The sequence below is a fragment of the Cebidichthys violaceus genome, unplaced genomic scaffold (genome assembly GCF_023349555.1).
Source record: "Cebidichthys violaceus isolate CVI_PGR_0920_01 unplaced genomic scaffold, fCebVio1.0.p SCAF_19, whole genome shotgun sequence".
Lineage (NCBI taxonomy): Eukaryota > Metazoa > Chordata > Actinopteri > Perciformes > Stichaeidae > Cebidichthys > Cebidichthys violaceus.
This window is the reverse complement of record NW_027176361.1, coordinates 9,224,259-9,247,551: the sequence shown is the minus strand read 5'-3', so window position 1 is coordinate 9,247,551 and position 23,293 is coordinate 9,224,259. Positions and strand designations below refer to the sequence as shown.

General features: G+C 41.5%; 2 protein-coding genes across 3 annotated transcripts; one reads left to right on the top strand and one right to left on the bottom strand.

Annotated features, from left to right (window-relative positions):
- The first annotated feature begins 1,483 nt into the window (after positions 1–1,483).
- Positions 1,484–4,247, top strand: LOC137874919 (calcium-binding protein 5-like). Its single transcript, XM_068713898.1, has 8 exons — positions 1,484–1,749; positions 1,954–2,016; positions 2,137–2,260; positions 3,048–3,078; positions 3,257–3,400; positions 3,484–3,593; positions 3,819–3,966; positions 4,113–4,247. Exons 2-8 carry the CDS (start codon positions 1,955–1,957, stop codon positions 4,139–4,141), a joined length of 648 nt encoding a protein of 215 aa, XP_068569999.1. The 5' UTR covers positions 1,484–1,749; position 1,954; the 3' UTR covers positions 4,142–4,247.
- A 203-nt stretch (positions 4,248–4,450) lies between these two features.
- On the bottom strand, positions 4,451–22,614 carry tdrd7b (tudor domain containing 7 b). Of its 2 annotated transcripts, XM_068713563.1 has the most exons (20): positions 22,528–22,614; positions 21,312–21,518; positions 20,920–21,058; positions 17,241–17,442; positions 14,232–14,314; positions 12,982–13,190; positions 12,453–12,821; positions 12,017–12,333; positions 11,743–11,935; positions 11,527–11,638; positions 11,240–11,442; positions 10,982–11,116; positions 8,894–8,977; positions 8,559–8,693; positions 8,359–8,469; positions 8,064–8,212; positions 7,723–7,955; positions 7,459–7,642; positions 7,193–7,353; positions 4,451–6,215 (listed from the first exon to the last, which is right to left on the bottom strand). In XM_068713563.1, exons 2-20 carry the CDS (start codon positions 21,516–21,518, stop codon positions 5,995–5,997), a joined length of 3,447 nt encoding a protein of 1,148 aa, XP_068569664.1. In that variant the 5' UTR covers positions 22,528–22,614; the 3' UTR covers positions 4,451–5,994. The 2 variants fall into 2 exon arrangements, with proteins under 2 accessions (XP_068569664.1, XP_068569665.1); XM_068713564.1 differs by lacking the exons at positions 20,920–21,058; positions 21,312–21,518; positions 22,528–22,614 and adding an exon at positions 18,634–18,785.
- Between the last annotated feature and the right edge of the window lie 679 nt (positions 22,615–23,293).

Here is a 23,293-nt window from a genome sequence, read left to right as displayed (position 1 = left end):
GAGAAGCCGAAATAAAGTTAAATTAAGCTAAATTAACTATCAACAAACGAAATGCCACGCACTACTTCTTTGTAATGAGCAGTGAAAGACAGCCTGTGAGAGCCTCCACCGCTAAACACGGAACAATAAAATATTATGCCAAACAAACCAAAGCGTCAAAACACTGCGACGATGCTACATTAGTGTGGTTTAATAAGGCGATCACATAATGAGCTTTGGCGCCATCTGGTGGAGAACAGAAATTAACTGGCCCACACCCGTTACGTTTAAGAAAACCCCATTAAATGCCACTTAAAACAGCTACATTTGCTCATCTTTACATATTTTCGAACGACAGTTCAATGGTTGACAACAAGCCCCAAATGTGATGAACATATTGTGAGACTCATAAATAAGGCTACGTCATGGGCTACGCCCCACTTCACGAGGGCTGCGAGACCATTTTGTCAATTTAGCTATGCCAATTACCGTTAACCTACTTTGAAAAGTCGTGTTTTCTTTATCTTCAACTGCAACCGTATGCACACAAATGTGTTTTAAAGAAGTGACATTAATGAGCTACAAAAGTTTGCAAAAAAGTTTTACATGCAGAAAACTCACCTGGGATGAAGTCAGCTGAGGGCCGCCATTGATGAGAGAACATCTCGTCCCCGAAACTCCAAAAAAATGTTGTCCAACCCATGTCAAAGTCATTCCTGCTGCAGAGCCCGAGTATTCCACAAAGGTAAATATAAATATACGATAGAGCTCATAAATGAACTAAAATAGTAAAGTTTACATTGTCTGTCAACCAAAGGTAACGGGCAAGTGCCGTCATAAGGAAAACACTTATTATCTAGTGACGAATTACGCGAGTGCAAATCTGACGGTATGCAAATTAACCGGATCTAGTATAAACCAGCCTACCGGTATGCAAAAAATTAACTAGACACTTTAAAACCAACAATAAGGTTGTTAAAGAAACTTTCTGCAACAAAAGAGAAAATAAAAATTGCAACAATTAAATGAAATGATAAGAGTCGCCGGTTGTTGTTAAATGTTCTCCTCCTATAAGTTAGATATATGTTTAAATATGGTCCACTAGTCTGTCATAGTTTGTCTAGCAGACTGCATTGTGATCTGGAGGAGGTGATGAGCCAGTAAACAATACGACCAACAACAAACCTACCCATAGATGGACCCAACGCCATTTATCAATATCTATCATTTAACATGCCTTTAGATTCTACATCCCTGTTGGATGAAAAGCATAGATTGGCATGAACTCATATGTGTGATCAAATATTGTGTTTGTATTGAACATTTCCAGTCTGCCATTGTTCTCTTATGAGTTCTGCAGCCACAATGGTTATTCCAACACAGTCTGAATAATGAAAAACACTTTTTAACTGCAGAGCCAGGAGCAACTCTACAAGGCTAAAGGGCCAATGTGAAAACGTTGCATTTGCAAGAGCCTCCAAATAAAGACACTTAAAGCTGGGGTTTAAACCAGAGGAAATTGACCTCTTGAAGGACACATCAGTCACACTGCTGCTCCACGTTTTGCTTTCTAATCGTTGGCTGCAAGTTTAGCCAGGTATTACCTGTTAAGCCTCTGCGACTGAAGGAGGTCAAGAGTAGAAGGGGAAACAGAACGGACAGGATAGCGCGCAGCCATTCGCAACACAAGTGGAGCGCCACTCAAGGAGGACAAGAAGGGCTCGACGTCTTGTTGATTTCTTTCCTCACCATTTAGGAGAGGGAATTAAGGTAAGCAAGTTGCAGTGAAGTAACTGGATTTATAATTAAGATGTTGGAGATCAAAGATTTCCAGTGAAACCAAAGAAATGACATTTGGTAAACATGATTTTAATCTTCTTGCAACTTTTCCTTTTGCATCCCATAAAGCATTTATAATATCTAACGTCCATGTATACAGAGTAACTGTAGGCCCATGACTTTGTGTTTCCACAGCATGCCCACCGCAGGAGAGAGGACACCCTCTTCCACTTCTGTCGACTCCGCCGCAACAGATAGGTACGTTTAGATGTGCGGTTCTCACAGTAGCCCACATGTTCAATCAAGGTGTCTTCAAATGACACGTAAGCACAATGCATTTGCCCTTTTTGCTATTTATCGTTCGATTTGTCCGTCTAGTGGCAAAGATGAATCCCCGTCGGGTTCAGTCTCAGAAACACCCAAGAAATCATCAAAGAAGTCCAAGAAAACCACCGACATGAACAAAGTCTACGACTCTGTGCTCAACAGTGTTTTTGGGGCGGTAAGTAGCTGACACCCACATTTAGTGATTTAATCTGTATAGTTGAACTAGAGGTGACCATGTTGTGGACCTCTGCTGTGACCTTTGACCTATACTCTTGAAACAGTTTGAGTTATATCTTTTTACTTTCAACACCAGTTTTCCCATTCCTGCAACATTTAGACACACTTTTATTCAATAAAATGTGTGTTTTCCCCACAGCCACAGGCTGAGAAAGGCTTGGGAGTAATTAAAAATCAATAATTCAAATGATTGAGATCTATATAATCATTTCCAGTTAAAGGCGCCGTTCGTCAGACATTATAACGTCAGAAGTGAAGTAGAAGTCAGGCAGTGTGCTCACAGTTTTGTCCCTGATCTTTCTCAAGCTGCTGTTACTAAGCCTGGTGTGTCTGCAGCTTTAGCGGCTCGTTAGTTGAAGCTCACTGCCGCGCTTCATTAGGGTTATCCAAATGACGAGCACTGCAAAAACACTGGGTTGAATATTTACCTTTTCCATTAAACACATGGAAACTGATTCATAAACCTGGTCATACCTGGGAATTGTCCTCTGTGCCTTCTGTCATTGTGTTACGTCCACTTCTGACATTAACATGCATCATACACATGCTGATGAATTGCTAATTCCTTACAAATCCTTGACATTAAAAGAAACACATGACATTAATGAGAAGTTTGTGCCAAGGTATTTTGGTAGCATTTGCACAGTTCACATTTTTGTTTTGCAAAATAATAATAAAAATGGATTCACAGTTTTTTTGTTGTTTTTTTGCATCTGTTTCTGCAGGAGAGAGAATTAGCTCAGGCTGAGTTGGACGGTAAGTGTCACTGACACAACTCAGTGTCCACGTTATAGTAGATTAGTCATTGCAATCATGAACATGCTAATAGTTCCACCTTGATTAATAATATAAGAAAGCCAAAGTCATTATTTGATCTGATGAACCACTTCTGGAACTGTTCTAATCTCTTCGTGACCCCTCACCTTTCTGACAGAGTTGCAAGAGGCCTTCAAAGAGTTTGACTACGACCAAGATGGATACCTGAACTACAAGGATGTGGCTGAATGCATGCGGACGATGGGATACATGCCCACAGAAATGGAGCTGCTGGAGATAGTTCAACAGATCAAGATGAGAAGTGAGCTGATAAGAGACCCTGTGAAGAACATATAGACATCAAGCACAGCATGGCTCTGAAATATGCATGTCTCCTCTCCACAGTGGGCGGGTTAATGGATTTTGAGGACTTTACTGAACTGATGGGACCCAGGATGATGGGAGAGACTGCTCACATGCTGGGACTCAAAGAGCTCCAGTCGGCCTTTGTACAGGTCAGTCAAACACGCTAAATTACCGAAAAAGGAGAAAAAGGGTTAGTTTATTGTGATGAGTTTATATATATATATATATATATATATATATATATATATATATATATATATAAAGAACTTAAGTTGAGTTGTATACAAACATTTTCTGTTACTGAAACTTCCAAAGGAAAACCAGCTTTTCTTACAGTTGTCAACCCACTCCTCACCACTTTGTGTTTTTAAAAGTTTGACGTCGACAGAGATGGAAAGATCACCCAGGAGGAGATGAAGGAGGCGGTCAAGTCGATGCTGGGGGAGAAGCTGAAGAAAGGAGAGCTGGAGGAGATCATAAAGGAGCTGGACATTAACGCAGATGGAAGCATCGACTTTGAAGGTGACAAAAAAGAAGTTCAGGCGCATTTATACGTTTGACTTGAAGTGTGTGTGTGTGACATTGTGGGTCATGATTGTGTAACACATTTTGTAAACACTCAGCACTGACTCCACTTGCTGATTTGTTTCCTCTCTCCTCCTCTTCAGAGTTTGTGATGATGCTCTCCATTCGCTAGCTGCTGAAAGGACGGACAAGGACAGGATGCACCGCCGCCTCTGAATCACTCCATAGATAGTTAACACAACTACCATCCAATATCCACAAGTCAACAATATTTTGTAATGCAGGTAGACGTCTACAACATAATGTGTGCCTAACTGTAATGACTTAAGGAATGGTGAATTGTTAAAGCACTGGGATATAATATGTAAATGACTGAGATGTTTTAATATTTTAATAAAGAAATCAAAATGATGTGAGTTTTTAAAATAACACAACACAATTGTAATATGCAATAGAAGAAGTAATCAATGGAATGATGACGTTTAAACTTCTCAAACAGACTTTATTCCAAAAACAAGTCATTTATTACCTCCAGCTCATTGTCAAACAACAAAATGGAAATGAATGAAGCGTTCATCATCCTCTAGACAATATAAGTTAAATATAAATTAAATTCATGTCACTTGTCAATTGTTAACAACAATGCAGCTTTGAGCTTTGTCGGGTCTATTGTCTTCAGAATTGGAGAAGCATTTGCAAATCCAAAACCACGGTGTAGGTGTGCCAGAAAAAAAACACACATTTCAGAATAAAATCCCACAATCGGCCGACATTTGATGGCAGCACTGGAACCAAGCACGAGCAGAACCTATCGCCTTTTGAAAATGTAAAAGATTAAAACACCAATGGAAACTTATTTCTTATTATTATAACATCAAAGTTTATGCGCACAAGATCTGCAACATGCAGCCGGTGATGTGGAGAAATGAAAGTCTCATTTTAAGACAAGAAACAGAATAATAAAGGAGAGTTACTCAACTCTGTGTTTCAAAGGAGGAGAGGAGATGGTCGAGCCATCGCAGGAGTCAGAAGTCACAGCACAGCCAAAAAGTCTGAGGAGCTGTCTGTGTGTCAATGTACTCTTTCAATTCAATGTAAAATCCCAAGCGTAGGCTCTTCTACTGTACATGCAGTGCCAGGATGTACCACCACAAAAAACTACTAATGTCAGGATACAAACACATCTCACACCGAGTATATACTTCCCTAACAAACCCCGTCAACTCCTGTTTCTGCTCTCGCTTGGTCAGTGCAGTAGACTCTGTGTCAGCATGCATATGCTAAAAAGAGACTAACTGGAAAAACTAAAACTGTTCATTCAAGCATCTACAAAAAGTGTAAACTACCTACGGACTTGTCTGTTTCTTCTCCTCTCAGGGGAATGTTGGCTCTAACTTTTGGAACCTTTATGACGATCACAAATACTATCCAAAAAAAGCTGATTTTGTAAACAAATGTATTTAAATCTTCCAAGAATGTGAGAATCTGAACATGTTGTGCATGGTGCTCACATTGGCAGGGTTAAGGGTGTTCAGGCGTCTGGATGCACTCGCGGTGCTGTAGCGTGAGACGCTGCTCTGGATTGAAGCTGCTGAATCACTTCCACAGCTTCGTGAGGACATTATGGAGAAATTCAGGAGTTTGTTACTGTATGCTGACGGTATGTTTAGAGTATTTGTGGCAAGATTGGACCAACATCATGCATGGGTCACACTGCAGTCACTCAAAATCACATCACGGCATCCCTCCATGTACAACCCAAAACACGACAAGCAAGTCGCTACAACACCATCACCTCTTGTTTTTCTCTCTTAATGCCAGTCTCTATATGCTATCAAACCTTTCCCTTCTACTTGTACCTTCTCCTTCATCTTTCCTTCCTTTCTTCTTTCAGTCCCCCTAACATGGTGGATAACATAAAGATAGATAAGCTTCGTCTATTGTGTCTATCCACAACGCACAGTGTGTTCATTGAGCAGCAGGACACTGCTAACCTAGTGAGACGCGTCGACGACCTTCCGTCGCCTACAGCTCGTTGGTCAGCTCTTCAGCAAATTCAGCCATGATGTCATGCACCCAGATGTCCCTTTCTTCCTGTGAGGTGTCGACAAGGAAGACCATCAACTTCCTGTCCCACGGGTTAGCGGCTTCCTGTACGGCCTCCAGCTGGGCCACAAGGGGTTTCTTCTCCACGTGGTTCCTGAAGACGATAGCAGCTTCCTCTGACCACTGCCTCGGCTTCAATCCTGCCAGGGACACAAGTATTAGAATGAAGCTCACTTTTATGTTAATGATACAATGTTAACATTTGATGCTACACAAATTAAAAGCCTAGGGGGCATTTTGCTTGCTAGGCTCATAACTTGCTTAGTGACTTTACATTGTTTCATTGAGGAACTTTAATTAACAGAAAGTAGAAAAGTAAAATTGTGAGAAGAAGTACTCAGAAGTAAACACAGAAATCGAATATCGTACAAACTGCCAGAGAAAGACCTGCATTCAAAGTCTTGCTTAAATAATAGTACAATGAATGGGATCCCTCTGTGTCCGTCACTGTCTGTTACAAGGTCCTGTGAAGAGCCTTTGCCTTATTTCCTTAATCTCTTTTTGTCTTTCTGTTGATCTCTGTAAATCAAATAATTTGTATAGTTTTCTAAAACCCACTTACTTTATCTATCAACTCATTTTTCCTTTCTCTCTTTACTAAATATAAAATACAACTTCCAGCAACTTCCTGGATTACTCCAGGGACAAAGTGTCCTTGAATATAAAGAACTCCAGCTTGTAGATGGAGCTAGTGGGGTTGAGGGACGATTGCATGTTGTGCATAGATGTGCTCTTTCAAATGGATATATTTGTTGTGCACTATAACAAACTTCATGTGTATATTTTGTTCATTTGTTTCAAATTTACTAAAAATATTCTTGAGAAAGAAAGAGAGGTTTTATCAGCAAAATGTACTTAAAATATAAAAGGTAAATGTACTCATAATGGTACATTGTAGTAGGTTGAGGTGGAGCTAATTCTAAATATCTTGTTTAAGGTAGTTGGAGTTACAAAAGGGCAGTTTTATTTATAACAATGCACCATATTTTATAAGCTCACCATATATTTAATATGTGAAATATTAATCTGTAAATATAATTGAGAAGTACAAACCCGCCTCTGATACTGTAAAGAAAAAAAATGAATTAACAGCAAATGGAAAATAAATGACCCTCACCAGCCAGCTGAGCAGTGATTCCCTGGAACGGCAGCTGTCTGAACTCTTTGATCAGAGGTCTGAGCTGTGTGCAGCTGACCAGCTCATGTTTACCGTAGTCCAACTCGTACACAGACACCAACCCGTTGGTCAGAACTCCCTTCACCAACACGCGATGCCAGCTAAGAGAAGAGAAGAAGGAAGAGTGGATATATTCAGGCAAAGCGCAACTGCTTCCGTTTGGCCCGTTATTAAACAGGCACCAGAAATCAGTAAGAGTAACTCACCTGTTCTCCACTTTAGCAGCGTATATCTGATTCTTCTCTATGTTCAGGGGTTTCTCCTCGGTTTTATTGTAGTAGAGAATCATCTCACCCATCAACACAACCAGTTTGTACATATCTCTCCAGGGCTGCAGCACAAAGTGGCCCGGATGACACGCCACTGATACATAGACGTCTATGTTGCTTCCTGAGAAGAAAAAGACTCACATGTGAACACATGATTTTCTAGGCTACAGTAAGCAAAAAGATTTCCACTATATTTATTACCTGCTGGGGGAAACTCTAGTAATGGTGGCAGCTGGAGAGAGGATGGGAGGGGTGACGGTGTCTCTGGTGGGCGGGTGGTCGTCTTGTTGCCTCCTCCACCTCCTCTGGGTCCTGACAGAACCCTCCTGAGATGAGGCTTGGCTGGGGAAGAGGTTGACGTTGGACTCCCATTGGTGTAGTCACTAGTGCTGGGAGTTTTGGAGGATAAGGTGGTTGTGAAGATCTTGGCAGGGCTGTGAAATTCAATTTACAAACAAAGGAGAAATTTAGTGAATAAGTTTAAGCTGAACATTAGCTTTATATTGAGGGGGTAATAGAGATGAATCTCAAGCAGCGGTGACCTGTGGCTCGTCAGGAAAACATCTGGTTGCTGTTTGAACAGGTCCGACTGGGCCATCTGATGATTGAGGCTGCGGGCCGGGTCGTGGAAGTTCTTGTCGGTGAAGAGGTGGACGTAGATGCAGCGCTTGGTTTCATCTACCTTGGCAACCTTTGGAGAAATGTCAAGATCGGGGAAGAAAAACAGAGGAGCTGAACCAATGAAGGCATAATTTGAGTGATTTCTAAAACAAATAATTATCATCTCCTTCCTGAAGAAAAATGTTAGATGTTAAGGAAGAATGGGCAGCATTTTACCTTCATGCTACAGTCTGTGGTGTTGAGCACTTTCTCTCGAAGCCATTGGACAGCATCTGGAGTCCAGGAGCCAACACTGACAGCCAGGTCTGCTAGACAGCACTTCACAGCCTAAACACAGGTTGCTGGAAGTCATTTTCTCAGATAATATTTGCTCTTGACTGTTTTTTCACGATCTGTGCTTCGAAGACATAGCTGACCTGTGGCGGGATGGCCATGAGGTCACGGAGGAACGGCGGAGGGATCTCTCTCAGCTCAAACACCTCTACAGAAGCCTGGACGCCAACATCAATGAACAAGATGTCCAGCACTCTGCTGCCGTGCAGGTTGGTGATCTAAAGACAGAATTATACTTTTTACAGTTTTAAAATGTCAGCAAAATGTGGATGGAGGATTGCAGTAGTGTGGATGGTGTTTCTTTGTAATCTCTGCTCTCAGGGGTAATGCCTGCCTCCGCAACTGCAATTGTGACTTTATCCCTTTTGTCTAAAGATTTGTTTAAAAATTCCCTGTCTGTGCTGCAGTGCCATCTTACCTCAACACGGGACCATTTGCCTTTGTAGCGAGCCAGACACCCTTTCCCACAGAAGGGTCTAGATACCAAGAACTCTGATGTTACCTGGAACAGAAATATCAGACATCAGACTATTGTTGAATCTGACGGTACACTGAGTTACTGAGTATGTGCAACTGCTGCTTTATGACTGCAATAAAAATGAAACTGTAAAAGCTAAAACAAACATCTCACAGGTCCACCCAGTCCGCTGCAGGTGTTTACTACAATGACATCAAAGAGTCGGACTTTAGATCTGTGGTTACTTGAAATGGACTGGGGCTGTTGATGTTTGATCAATCTACAGTTGATTCATGACACCAACGTTACCAACACTAGCAGAGGGAGTCACATTTTGCTGGACTCAACTATGGATTACCAAACTGGATATTAAATTGGGAAAGTTATTCTGGTTAGAAAAACAAAAGCAGTCCATCCGGTTTGTTACTGGTTGTGGAAATCATCATATGAAGTATGTAATGTAAATTACATTTGTAACAATCTTATTACTCCCCTGCATGCTTGATGAATTCAAATACACTCCCTAGACTTGGTAAAATACAATACCAGACTGTCGTGAATCAACTGTAGTAGAGTAAATGTAGTAAATTAACCATTCATAATTCAAATCTTAATTTCTTTAAACATCAACAGCCTCTCTCCATTTCAAGTAACCATAGATCTAAAGTCCTACTCTTTGATGTCATTGTAGTAAACACCTGCAGCGGACTGGGTGGACACTGACGTGAAGCATTACTGAGCTGCAACTACGAGCTTTAAAGGACAGCAGTGGCACATCTAGAAAAAGCATCGGCTCCACGGTGCTGCTCACAGATTAAGTGGCTTGGGCAAGATTATCAAACTAATCTCAATCTGTCTACAACGCTGCCTGAAAGAAGCAACACAGCACAGATACATCCACAAAAGGCTTTTAAGACGATCATGTGAGTCCGAGTCTCCTGCGTGTATTTTCTAAACAGGCTGTAATGAATACACACATATACAGTTGATCTTCATCTTAACAGACAGATAACATGCAAGGAAGGTTCCTCTTCTTATTTCCAGTCAGGAGTGTGCAACACATCTGTATGCACCCCCCATGTGTGTCGCATTTAGAAATAATAATTATGTATTAATTCATTATTATTCAGACAAATGCTACAAATGCAATTGCTGCACCTACTACACTTAAAAAAGGCAGACGAGCAAGAAAACACTGAGATTAACGAAACACAGAGAAGCAAATGAAATGGGCTGCTTTGAAGACTGGATTAAGAATAGAGTTGTAGTTCCAGACCGAGTGGATCTTAAGGTCTATAATGAAATCAATAATATAAATAGATACATACAGTGTTTGAGCCTCCTACAAGAACCAGGGCTCTTACGGTCAATGTCGTGATCACATTAATTCCCAGCCAGTCATCAATCTTCAAAGTGAGCTTCTCCTTGTATCCTGTGTATCGTTATATAAACTAAAAATGACAACAACGACAGTGTGGTCCCTGTAGCAATGGTACTATTTGATTATGTTAATTGCACCATAATGAATTTAATGAATTTAGTGATGTTAAAGGATAAGGCTTGTGTTGTTCTATATTGTTCTTATTGTCGATATATCCCATGAAAAGACAAAACCCATAGTTTACTGTCATTAGTCTTGCAATAAAAGAAGAAGAGACCAAAACCAACAATGCATTATTTCATCACTCAAACTTACCCACTGTGTCTGTGGCACCAAGTACCCAGTTCATTGAATTCTACTTCAGATGTATATATCGTTTTATTTTCTAAAAAGGGAGAGTCATTTCCTAAAACAGCTGTGCACTGGAGTGTCTAACAAACATTTCTTAAACCAGAGTAAATAGTGCATTTGTCTAGGGCTAGTTTTCATCATCGATTACTTCACATTTGGTGCTCAAATGACAATTTATTGCAGAAAAACGATGAATGTCTCATTTATTCAAACTAACATGCCCATGTTCAATGTACTAAAAGACCCTGTAACAATGCAGCTCATTGGTGCGAGAGTAAACAAAGAGTAAACACTTTTAAATGTCGCATGGTGCTAACCTGTGAGTGGAAGTATGTCTCTATGTTCTCCAGTATCTCATTGAGCTTGGCAAGGCCTCTGGAGGGCAGCTGACAGTAGATGGTCCCATCTGAGCAGACGCTTCTGACAGTCACGTTCATATAAGCGCTGTTCACCTGAGGAGAGCCAGTGATAAGAGTTTATACACACACACACACACACACACACACACACACACACACACACACACACACACACTGACCGAACCACGCACAAACACAATGTCTGCACTCTTGCACCTGTAACGGGCTGGCAAGCGTCTTGTCCTGCAGGGCTTTCATACAGGCGGCGTTGATGTTGACATCGTCATCCTGCGACGTGTCGTACAGGACGACAACGGGGGTCTGCCCTCTCTCTATGATCTCTGCCAATAGGATCTTTCCACTTGCCATTGTCTCAAACTTCTTCAGCACAGCAGGCTCCTGACAGAATGGCTTCAGACCTGGACGGACACACGGACACAGTTGCATCAATTGGCCAATAAATGATGGAGTAGAAAGTGTTTTTTTTCCCAATTCAGACTCACCTGCTAGTTTACATTTGGTCGCCTGGAAAGGCAGTTGGAAAAACTTCTCATGCAGCTCAAACACTTTGGCTTTGCTGATCACCTCTGAGAAGCCATGATCCACATAATGCACCTACAGAGGAGAACGATTTACAATTTAGTTTTCATTTATTTGTCTTGGATGCATCACTTGGCATTCAATGACTAGCATCGCTGGTTATTTTCTAGAATTCTCACCTTGACCGTGTCAGCCATGACCTCGCAGACCTGCGCCCTAAGAATCTCCTCCTCCTCCTCGGCCCGGACAGCAACAAGTTGGCCGGAGGATGGAGATGACAGAGGAGTTGGACTGCTTTGGTCCATGCCGTAAAACGCCCTCATTTTATCTTCCATGGACTCCTGGGCCTGGGAGTAACCCTCACCAATGTACCTGAGAGAGGAGGAGAGATAGACAGATAGTCTGAACTGTTAAGTCTTGCAGTACATTCACACATACAGTTCTCCTGCCTACCTGATTATAACTCCGTTGGTGTTGGTGGCCTCCACCACAAGCACAGAGGGGTACTCCTCTTTGGGTATTTGCAGAGAGGGCACCGCGTGGTTACTGAGCCTCCTCCCCAGCTCCTGCCTCACCCTCAGCTCCTCCACACTGGCTGAGGAGTCCCTCCTATTACAGTTCTCATCCTCTACTCCTCCACCACCACCACTGCTGCTGCTACTCCCCTTGTACAAGATGGCCCTCTTGGGGTTGTCAGGCATGGGGTAGTCGATGGTGCAGATGTCGGAGAGGAGGTGAAGGTTCTCCAGGACATGTCCGGGCAGTTTGAACTTGCAAATAAATAAAATTGAATATATGTATATATATTTATATAAAAAAATATCAACCGCACCTAGCTCCTGCATTTGGTAAGGACCTTAATATGATAGTGTTTCAAAATGTTACTGACTTTGTACGTGTCCTGGAAGAGCTTGGGCAACGCGTGGGCCCACAGGCCGTTGGGGTACTTCACCAGCAGCTCCTCCAGTTTCAGCTTCAGGTCGGGGCTGAGGGTGGCAGGGGAGGAGGGAGGACTGGGGGACGAGGAGGGTGATGTTGTAGTCTGGGGAGAGCAGGAACCAGAGTGAGTCAAATGGGTGCTGGGGGGACTCTTCTGGGTGGGGGACAGCACAGGTTTGTCTGTCGGGGTGTTTGAATTTGGCACAGGGGCAGAGGTGGAGTTTGGGTTTAAGATGGGTGGAGGGGAGGATGTGGTGGTCTGTTCCTTGGCAGGGTAAAGCAGCAACTCTGATGGGTTGCTGCTGCAGGTTTTCTCTACCTGGGAGATTAAATGGAAAGCACTAACGTTATATATTATAAAACCATAAAACCATCATCTTATCACAAGTAATTATTAGAGATAATCATTTGAAAACATAAATGCTTCTTATTATAGTAAAATACAAATGAATAACTACAGTAACATAATGCGTACATACAGTACATATGTGTGTCCAGGTCTCCAGGTCTTTGATGGCCTCAGTGGGCATGTCCTGTTTATACAGCTCCCTGTAGATCTGAGGCAGCTTTGACACCCAGAACCCGTTGCTGTACTTCCCCAGAATCTCCCTGATGCGCCCCTGGACCTGCTGAGGGTTGTAGGGCTTTCCTCTCCCTGAGTGGAGGCTCTCGTTTAGATTCAACGGTGCTGGAAAGAAGAAAGAGAAGAAAGAGATGGATGCAATTACTGTGTTGATCTTCTGGACTATGACACTTGCTGGTTGCATGGCATGCTTTTGCCAAAAAAAACAAAGGCACTTTAATCTTGAAAGAGATGGATGATTTGAACAAAGAATAAGAGTGATGAATGGGTATCTTTACAACCTAATTCATGCCTCCTTTTGCCTCTGACGCATTGACCTACGGGCTTCTTTTCTTTTAATAAAACTTTAACTGCAAAATTGGTCAGACTGTCGAAAATTCCTATTGAAGCACGTCAATGGATGTCAATATTGCATGAAACATTTTGACATTCAGTATTCATCCAAATATGGATATTAGTGTCTATTGCCGAAGCCTTTTCTAATGTAGTTACACTAAAAACCACTTTGATACCAACGTGTGAATCTCTAGAATTACAATAATCAAATGGAGCCTTGTTATGCCAACACTGAGAGGCATACAGCACCGTAGGTCTTTCACATTTTCTAAACAGGAGTCTCATACATGAAGCAAAAAGCTCTTAAAGCAGTCAGTATCACACTTAAACAGTCTCATCTGTTTCAGGGCCTGAAAGAAACATCTAAAATGTCTGGAGCCTTTGAAAATAAGTGCCTCAAAGCTATGTAGTTTATTAAATTCCTGAGTGTTTCCCCAGGCTATACAGACTGTAGCCATTGTTCAGACAGGTAACATGACAACAAACACATTCTTAGTTTAAGTAAAAGAGATAAAGAGCAGGGAGGTTGACAGACAACACAAGACGAATGAGCGCTAATTAAACTTGAACCTGGTGTCTACAGGATCCTCAGAATATCTACTACAATGGGGTTGCTGTTTGTTTGCTTTACACGTCACAAAATAATGGTCGGTCTGCTGGACATGATTTGATGCTTCAGCACAAGAAAGCACAGCATGACACTAGAAAGCCAGCATTTCAGTTGTTAGAAGTTTTCCATGTTCGTTTAGATGACCAAAAGCTACACAAAGTGTATTTTTAGCGTTATGAAAAACAGCCCGTTCTACTTACGGCCGGTCTGCTGGGAGTTTTTAGAAAGGTGAGCATGCACCTCCTTCTGAAAGCGTGACGGGAGGGTCATCCTCTTGTCTGACCTGGACACAAGAGAACAGAACAAGAAGAAGCAAAACTTTCCATTTGCTCTGTAAGAGGAGGGAATTGTGCAGAACAGACTCAAAACAACATTTTGTTTCTCTTTTGTGAACCTTCAAAAGCTATAGCATTTTACATCGATTATTTTTGTGCATAGTTAAAAAGAAATTAATCACTTCTGACTGCAGTTTTAAGGCTTGGCCTGGCTCTGTGCCGCATGACTGATCATTGATCTGGTATTAGGCAAAGCACAGCCATCATCAAAAAGGACTCTGGTAGCATCTCTAACCAGAAAACCAGCTGAAGTTCAGTGTAAGACAGAGGTTTTTTTTTGCCTGTCCTCAGTAACACAACCCATTAATCAAACTGTCTTCATACCCCATTGGTCTAGAACAATGGCTCGTGAGATACAGCACACTGGGTGCTGCATTGCACTGTAGATGCTATTCCTCAGACCTAGTCAGCAACAAACTGAGAATGTATGGAAGGATTTCTACATTATGTATCTACAATCTCTTCCTTCTTCCCACCCCTCCCATAACCTCTTCTACCCATCCTCACCTGCTGTTCAGATCAGTCACCTCAATGAAACAATAACCGCTTTAAACATTCCTGGCTGGTTGAGGTAGTGAAAACAAATAACAGTAGGATCAACCATCACTGACTACATCATTTACAAATTCATATATTAACTTAGTTTAAGCTTCAATTCCTCTTTTAGTATCCCAGTTATTCCGTAAAACATTGCAACTTTGAGAGTAGAAAAAAGTAATGCAATATAATGTAATGTAATAGTTGGCCTAAGCAGTGACTGTGAATTAAAGTTAGGCTAAAATATTAAATCAAAACGGTCATTAAGTTTGGTGATTTAGGTCCTTGTATAACGAAGCCAATTCTCCTTTGGTCTTCAGCTAAGAAGCAGAAGTCCTTAAAGTGCTAAAAAATAATGGAAATTGTAATATCTATATTTCGATTACTTCCGGGAAATCTACATCTTCAAGGGGAGATTGCGTGATACAATTGAAACCCTCAAAACAGCCACTGAGTGAATCTAGTGGTGACATTTTTTCTAGTCCAAGCTCTAGATTTTGGTTTTCTGGAGCCTGTTTTACTGAAGACTGCACATTTATTTTGATTTTGCTTTCATTACTGTATAATTTCTAGATAAAGGAACTTTAGAGCTACCAGCCTGTCACAGAACCTCACCCACACACACACACACACACACACACACACACACACACACACACACACACACACACACACACACACACACACAAAACTCTCTCATGAAGGTAAAGACTAGTCTCCTCAACTCATCAACTCCAAAACCTCAACTTTTGATTTTATTAAAAATGTAATGTGATTCTATGTTGACTCTTTCATTTCGTTCGCTGAATTCGCCACTTGTGCTGCCATGCATCCCATAGTACACCTGCAGGCACACACACTCGCACACAATCGATGACGGGCCCGCCAGCGTACTGTGCGATGGAAGATCTAGAGGGACACAGAGAGATCTGCTGATTCACTCTGTGTCGGTTTAGAAGTGTTAATCTACCAGAGAATAGAGCAGGGATTAGAAAGGGCTCACGCCCCCCCTGCTCTGGGCTCGTGTCCCCTGCCAACACACCAGGCTTCCCACCCTGCCGCCCCATTGTGCTGCTGAGGGCCAGCGATACACTGGACCCCCATGGTGACACGGACAGAGGACTGATGTCAGTTGTTTTCACAGTGGACGAACAGAGCTGGATGGATGGAAGTGAGCCAGCCAGCCAATGAGCTGGAATAATCATGATTCATAGTTTAAGCAATGCAGATAAATAACATCTTGCAATGCTTCTAGATCTTCTATAACATAGAATCAGGTTTTTAACTCAATCCAGGTCACGGTGAATGGCAGTATAAATCTGAAGCCATTAGCCGTCTCTAATAAGTATTGATTTGTGCCAATTACGGGGAAAGGGGAGGGGTCAAAGCATAATGAGCAATTTACCAATTAATTCATAGAGAGTGTAAGAAAGAGAAGGAAGAATGATGGGTAGTAAGAGGAACAGTAAAAACATGCCAAACACGTAGACGAGAAGGCAAAGAGAAACAGACAAAGTGAGAAAGTGAGGGGAGGAAAGACACAGGCAGAGACAGGCAGAGAGAGAACCAGAATAATCTAGTGAGTACATCATCAGTCCAGTGCTGAATAAGCAGCAGCAGGGAGGCTGTTTGCACTCAGAAACCAAACAGAGTTCAACCAGGCTCCCATTCACCAGCAACCTATTCTGATTCAGCTCAGACCACATGGGTGGGAGGAGAGGAGGGGGACAGACAGAGAGAGAGAGAGAGAGAGAGAGAGAGAGAGAGAGAGAGAGAGAGAGAGAGAGAGAGAGAGAGAGAGAGAGAGCGAGAGAGAGAGCGAGAGAAAGGGAAAGACATAAAGAAAGAATGTGGGACATGTACGATTGATTTTCATTGACTTGAAGCTGAAGTTTGGATTGGATGTTGGAGTGACGAGAAAATATAAGAAACTGGTTAAAGATAAGTAATTCAATCCCCCAAAAGATATTTTGGGGGATTGAATTACAGTTTAAAGAATTTTGAAAGCATGTTGCATTGCAGAGAGAGAATCTACAGGAAATGTCCCGGCATGAGATCCAGCCTTTCTGAGCATGTTGGTCATTTGTACATTCCTCTACTTGGATTTCCTAAGCTAGACGGGTTGGTGACTTCCACATACAGTATTTTTATACAGTGTTAAAAAAGACCCACAAACATGTGAAGCGTCAGCATTGGAATGTGAGCAAAAGTAGTATATATTTTGTTGTTGGTTCCTCAACGGAAAAAAAAGATTGTATTTGTGTCTCAAGCGCCATAAAAAACCTGATCACATAGAATTATCTCAATTCATTTGAAGTGAAGTAACTGTGTGCTTACTTCTCGGCAGGTGGGTTCCCTTTCCTGTTGTGTGTGTTCTGATACATCTTGTTCGGATGCGCCCCAGTCTTGCCCTCTGACTGGCCATCCCTCATGTCCCTGGCCTGTCTGAAGTCTCCATGCCCCCCCCCTCGGCCTCCTCCTCCTCTACCCCCGCCTCGTCCGCGGTGGTTCGGCTGCCTCAGAGAGGTTTGAGGTTTGGCTGCACAAAGAAAGAGAAAGCAAAAGAGAAGTAAAACTATAGACTTAAACACACACACACACACACACACACACACACACACACACCCTGACTCAGCTAAACCTGATGCTGAGACAGGGCAGTGTGTCTGTCTGGAGGACACAGTGTTATAGATCGCTTCAATATCTGAAGACACAGTAGAACTAGAGTAACATAATAGCTCTAATCAGCGAGCCGGCAAGCATCAGCAACACATCGCAAAGTCAAAGTTGAAAAAACTCCTTTGTACCTACATTCTTGGATTTGTTGTTGTTTCAATTCCCAATTGGATTGTGTGCTAAATGGGCGGCAAAGGTCAAGGAAATACACCTGTTTGATTTGAGAGTTAGATGAGGAGATTGATACCATTCCCACCAAGCACAGACATGGTATTCATCTTCCCCTAAATATTGAACAATTAAAAAAATACAGCAATTCTGGAGACTGTGATTACACTAGGAATATTAGGTGAATGAAATTATGTGTGTAAATATAAGTGGGGCTCTACTGGAAAAGAGCAAACAATATAATAGAACATATTATTTTGTATTATGCATGTACAATATACACTATTCTGTTATTCTTCTTCTTACATGGTTACAAAAGCCAGTAACTGTCATCTGTGAAGGCCACTGTATGCTCAGTAAAAACACACTCCCTCATCGCTGAGATGTGACATCATTCAAGCGCATTGTGATCGGTATGACATCACATTCCTGCTAAGTGACATCACCAATATACCCTGCTGAGCACAACCCTGAGTCATTCCCACTCCCACACTCCCTCTTCCCTTTCAGTTCTTCCTCGTTGCGTCTCTTCCTTTATCTCAACTCGTTTCTTCATCTCTCTTTTCCTCAGCGAGATCTAGAACTTCTGATCCTTTCTGTTCTTGCTGAATCTCATTAAATCTTTCCAGTGAACGAACACAACGAGCAGCTTCATCAGCCATCGTCTTCAAAAGTCATCAGTAGGCAATTTAAAAATCATATTCTTTTCTCTATGAGCAACTAGCAGTTAATCAATTAATCAATCAGCCAATTAATCAATCAATACAACTTCCACACACATACCAATAACAGAAACTCAGCATTCACATGCGCAGGCAAGCTTAAATCCACATGCAAATATAGGCAAGGACAATCACACACACGAGCAGACGCCACGTCACCTCACCAGCATGGACTCTGCCTGAATAGCAATATCCTGGTGAGGAGGAGGAGGAGAGAATGAGAGATGAAGAGGTTGATTTGTGAATCAACTGCTCTTTGCTTGCAGCTGAGTCTCAGCGGCTATAGGCTACATTAGCCTTGAATCTGAACACGCAGCCCCACTCTCCCCTCTCTCTCTCTCTCTCTGACTCCCCCCTTCCCTGTCATCTGTCCACCCCCTCCCCCCTTCCCATTTCACCATCCCTCTTCTTTTCTTCTCCTCCGACACTCTTGCTGCTACTCCTCCTCTCTTCTCTTCTCTTCTCCAACTCCTCTCTGCACTACCACCTCCCACTTCCTCCTCTGGCTCTCTGCAGCGCCACAGTCTTGCGGAGGTGTATGCGCTAAAAAGTGCGTACACGGTTCTGCATGTGTGTGTGTGTGTGTGTGTGTGTGTGTGCATATGTGAAGGGGTCTGTGAGATTGCATGTTTAGTTTGCATATGTGCAATTATGGTTCATGAGTGTGTTAATAGCAAATAAAGTCAGAAAAAGATGAATGAATGTTCATGTGATGCGACGTCTTTGTACACATATGAACCTGATACACCTGTGCAGCCCTTAACATTGTGTGTCTGCCTGAGTGTGTATGTGTGAGATTCTTAGCGCCGAAGGAACTGCAGGTCTCCGCAGAGCAACAGTCGGTCATTTAAAAACTGGACTCAAAAAAACAAAAGCATTTGCTCAAGTTGCATTGTCACAGTACTGATACAAACACAGACACGTTCTGTGTTTCTCTTGCTGCAGCACTGCTGCACTGTAGCACCAGGAGGAGTCTGGAAAAGGTTTGGAAATATTCAATTGAAAAGGCTGGCTGGAACTGAATATATATTTCTAGGCCACAGCTTTTCGAGACTGACTTAGTTCATCAGTCCTTTATTTTGTTGTGTAAACGTGTTTGATTAGAGTATAAACAAAACTGCTTGGTCATCATTAATATGCAAACAGGAGGAATTCTTTACAGCAAAGATGAGCAGTCAGTGCACATTTCAAAAAGCCTTTTGTTTGATTTTGAGGAAATAATTAACAGAATAGGTTTGTTTTTATTCATATAAAATATATAAAGTTTATATATTATATACGGATATATAAACTTATGATTGTATTACTGGCAGAGTGGAAAAAGGCTTTCAAACAGCATTTAGCATGATGAAAAAACAAATGTTTCGAAAATATTGACCATACAGTGTATCTAATACCCTTACTGAAATATTACTGGTGAAGATGATACATATGTTTTTCTACATTCACAATCATAACAGGACTTGAGAATAAGAAGTCATGAGGCTTTCTGCATCAAACACCACATGTGCTGTTTATCAGTGCTGATATGAATCCAGAGAGCTCTTTGTTATGTAGTCAGACATGTTTGTTTTGAACAGTGCAGCCAAGTAGTCTTTCATTCACATTTGACATTCAAGTCCTTCATAAACATGTATTGTTGAATTCCAGAGCTGGATACACACAATAGTCCAACACTCACAAGACATCCAACACCGGTTTTCTTGCAGTGCAGCTTCAGTGCTCCAGTGCTAACCACTGTGTCACAGAGCTGCCAGACTGTTAATTATCATTATTATGTTTAATCTGTGTCCATATTTAGTTTCACCTGTTAAATGAAAATCACAGATTACTGATTGAGTCTTTTTCAGCACGCTGTCTCTTTGAGAATCAAAAGTACCGCTAAAAGTATTTATGAATTAGGCATTTGTAATCATTTCAAATTTGCTTTAAAATACACACTATAATGCAGATGCTGCGTGTTTCCTCCGTACATTTTAGCAGTGACTGCAATGACATTTAATCCAATACCTAATTGATTTTAAGCCACCTTGTGACTCAGTAGTAAACATCGATGTATGTAATTGGATCGAGCTAAATGTGTCTTGTGAAACTGGATTATAGTTTCCTGTTGACCACTGTAATGGTGAAGCCATTGTCATTGTGGTTCTCACTACGCTATTTAATATATTTGCTTGCCGTCTCCCACACAGAAACTGTAAAATCCCACATGCACAAACGCAACTTGTAATGTGTTTCAAACCCTCCATTAATCGATATAACCCAGACTTTAGGTGAAACCAAAATAGCTGAGTGACTAGCCAAAAGCTTTACATGCTAGGGAATGTTCAATAAAAATAACAATACATACATATAGAATCGATAACTGTTGTTAAGATCGGCTAAAGCGAATGGCCGTGTAGCCGTGTTTATGCTTGCCGACTCCCAAAAATGGTGGTAGAAAATCTTACCATTGAGGACGAGCGGGGCAGCCGGTTTGACCCTCATCTGGGTGTTGACCAGGTGGGGTCGGCCTGTCTTCTTGGAGCTGCGCTGACGAGCCACCACCTTAGCTATGTGCGCTGTCTCACCTGAGGCAAAACACACCATCTGCAGTGAGAGGGAGGAGTAAACAGACGGATATCAACAAGAGATTCATCACAAGGAGGAGCAAGTTATTAGGCTACCTCCTATTAACCACCAGGTGTGCAGATTATCCAAATTATGCACACAGCACTTTGTATGCAGAGTGATATTAAAATATATGATTTTATATATAAAGAATAATATGATTTAATCCTGGCTTAATATGTGTACATATCTATCCTTCAAACCCTCCATCCTGCACAGGCCTCACACACACCTCTCCAGAGCGGCTGCGCTCTGTGCGGACTACAGAGGGCATGCTGGCTAGCAGTGCATCCAGGTGGTTGTGTCCCATCTGTTTGTGTGGTATCTGCTCCCCAGTCAGCTCTTTGTACTCCGACTGCAGACGGGACAGCGACACGCCGCCTCTGTTGGCCTGGAGGACGGCCCGCAGCATCTTCTTCACCAGCTCCACGTCAGCCATCTGAAAAAAAAAAAAAAAAAAGTATTGTTTTTTTAATGGAAATAGTTTGTTTCTATGTACAGTCAAAGTGATCTTCGTAAAAAGTGAAACTATATATATATATATATTCAAAAATATATGCACACACCCTCAACAAGCAGCATCAACTTTGCCACTGCAACACATAACATGTAACCGATAGTGGCCCTCTAGAATTGTTGTTATGTCAGCAAATTGGTTTGAAGTATTAATATATTATTATTTATTATGACATTTGTATCTACTTTTCTCTGCAAAGTATATGCAATAAAGAATTCAGAAATATAGGCTGTATTCTACTCCACACTGGTCCTACGTGCTACTATGAAGTAAAAGGTGAATAAAGGTTTACTGGAAACAAGTGAAATATACCTGTTTTATTTACCATACTAATCTAAAGGAACATGCTTTAGCATTAAATGAGTTTCGGCCACTTGTTGATACATTTTGCAGCGCAGGCAGCACACGGGACAGGGAAACTAGGAATGACGTAACTCGTCACACATCGACTCCACACCCTCCATACCAAACTATTTGGGTGAAGTTTCCTTGTCTTATTTCGTTTTCTTAACAGAACTGTAATAAAATAGTCCTGGCATATTGAATGACGCCGGCGGAATGTACAAGGCCCAGTGTACAGTCAGCACAGGCAACGATAGTGCGCCTAACATCGACTTAAATCCTTCAATGCCACCTCCGGAACAGCGGCTCGTAAAGTTAGCTAAGGGACTGACCGGAAGCTCATACATATTGCCTTCAAAATAAAACTCCAGAGACTCGCTGGAAATTCTCAACGTCGCATATTAGTCGCAAAAGTTATTACTTTGAAAGTCCCGACCGGAAGCAAGGTTTGTGTCCGAGCTGGCTTGAAAACTTTTGAGCCATCCTCGTCGAGAGTGTAGAAAGAGGTGAAATAAACACACAACAAATTTACCAAGAGTGAGTGCCATAGAAGTCCATGTAAGTCAGAAAGCTACAAAAATCCTTCTACCTTGCTCTAACCAGACGGGATGGTGAAGTCAGGACCTGTTCCCGTCAGTGCTGTCACCTCCACGAGCTCACCACCACGAGCTGAGCTGCAGTCACGGCACTGTCCCCGGACAGTTTGCCAACCGGTCCAGGCACAGCCTCTCCTCCACCACCTGATTGGTCGGCTGCGGATGGACTTCTGGCTAATTACACGTCAACATATTCATCCAGGGGCCACAGCACGAGACAGATATATATATATATATATATATATATATATATATATATATATATATATATATATATATATATATATATAGCCGAAATCATTCAACGATTATCGAAGTAGTTTGCAAATATTTTTTGTCAATCCACTACTTAATATATATATGTAAATAGGCAAATATGTAATGTTATTCTTCATAATATACACTATAATTATGATATATGCTTGTTCTTTCTATTTGTATTGGTTGAATCGTTGTTTTGTGTTTGCAAAATGTATATATATATATATATATATATATATATATATATATATATATATATATATATATATATATATATATATATATATATATATATATTATACATTAATTGGATTATTTATTTCCCCATTTCCAGAACTATTTGACATGATGCATTCTCTGTCATTATGTATGCACCCTGTAAGTTTAACTTACTTTTTAATTTAGTCATCCAAATGCTGATTTAAAACCTTTCGGTAATATTGATTAAGCATCTTATCGTGTTGCTTTTACCCTCACCTCTCATCAACTGTCTTGCTT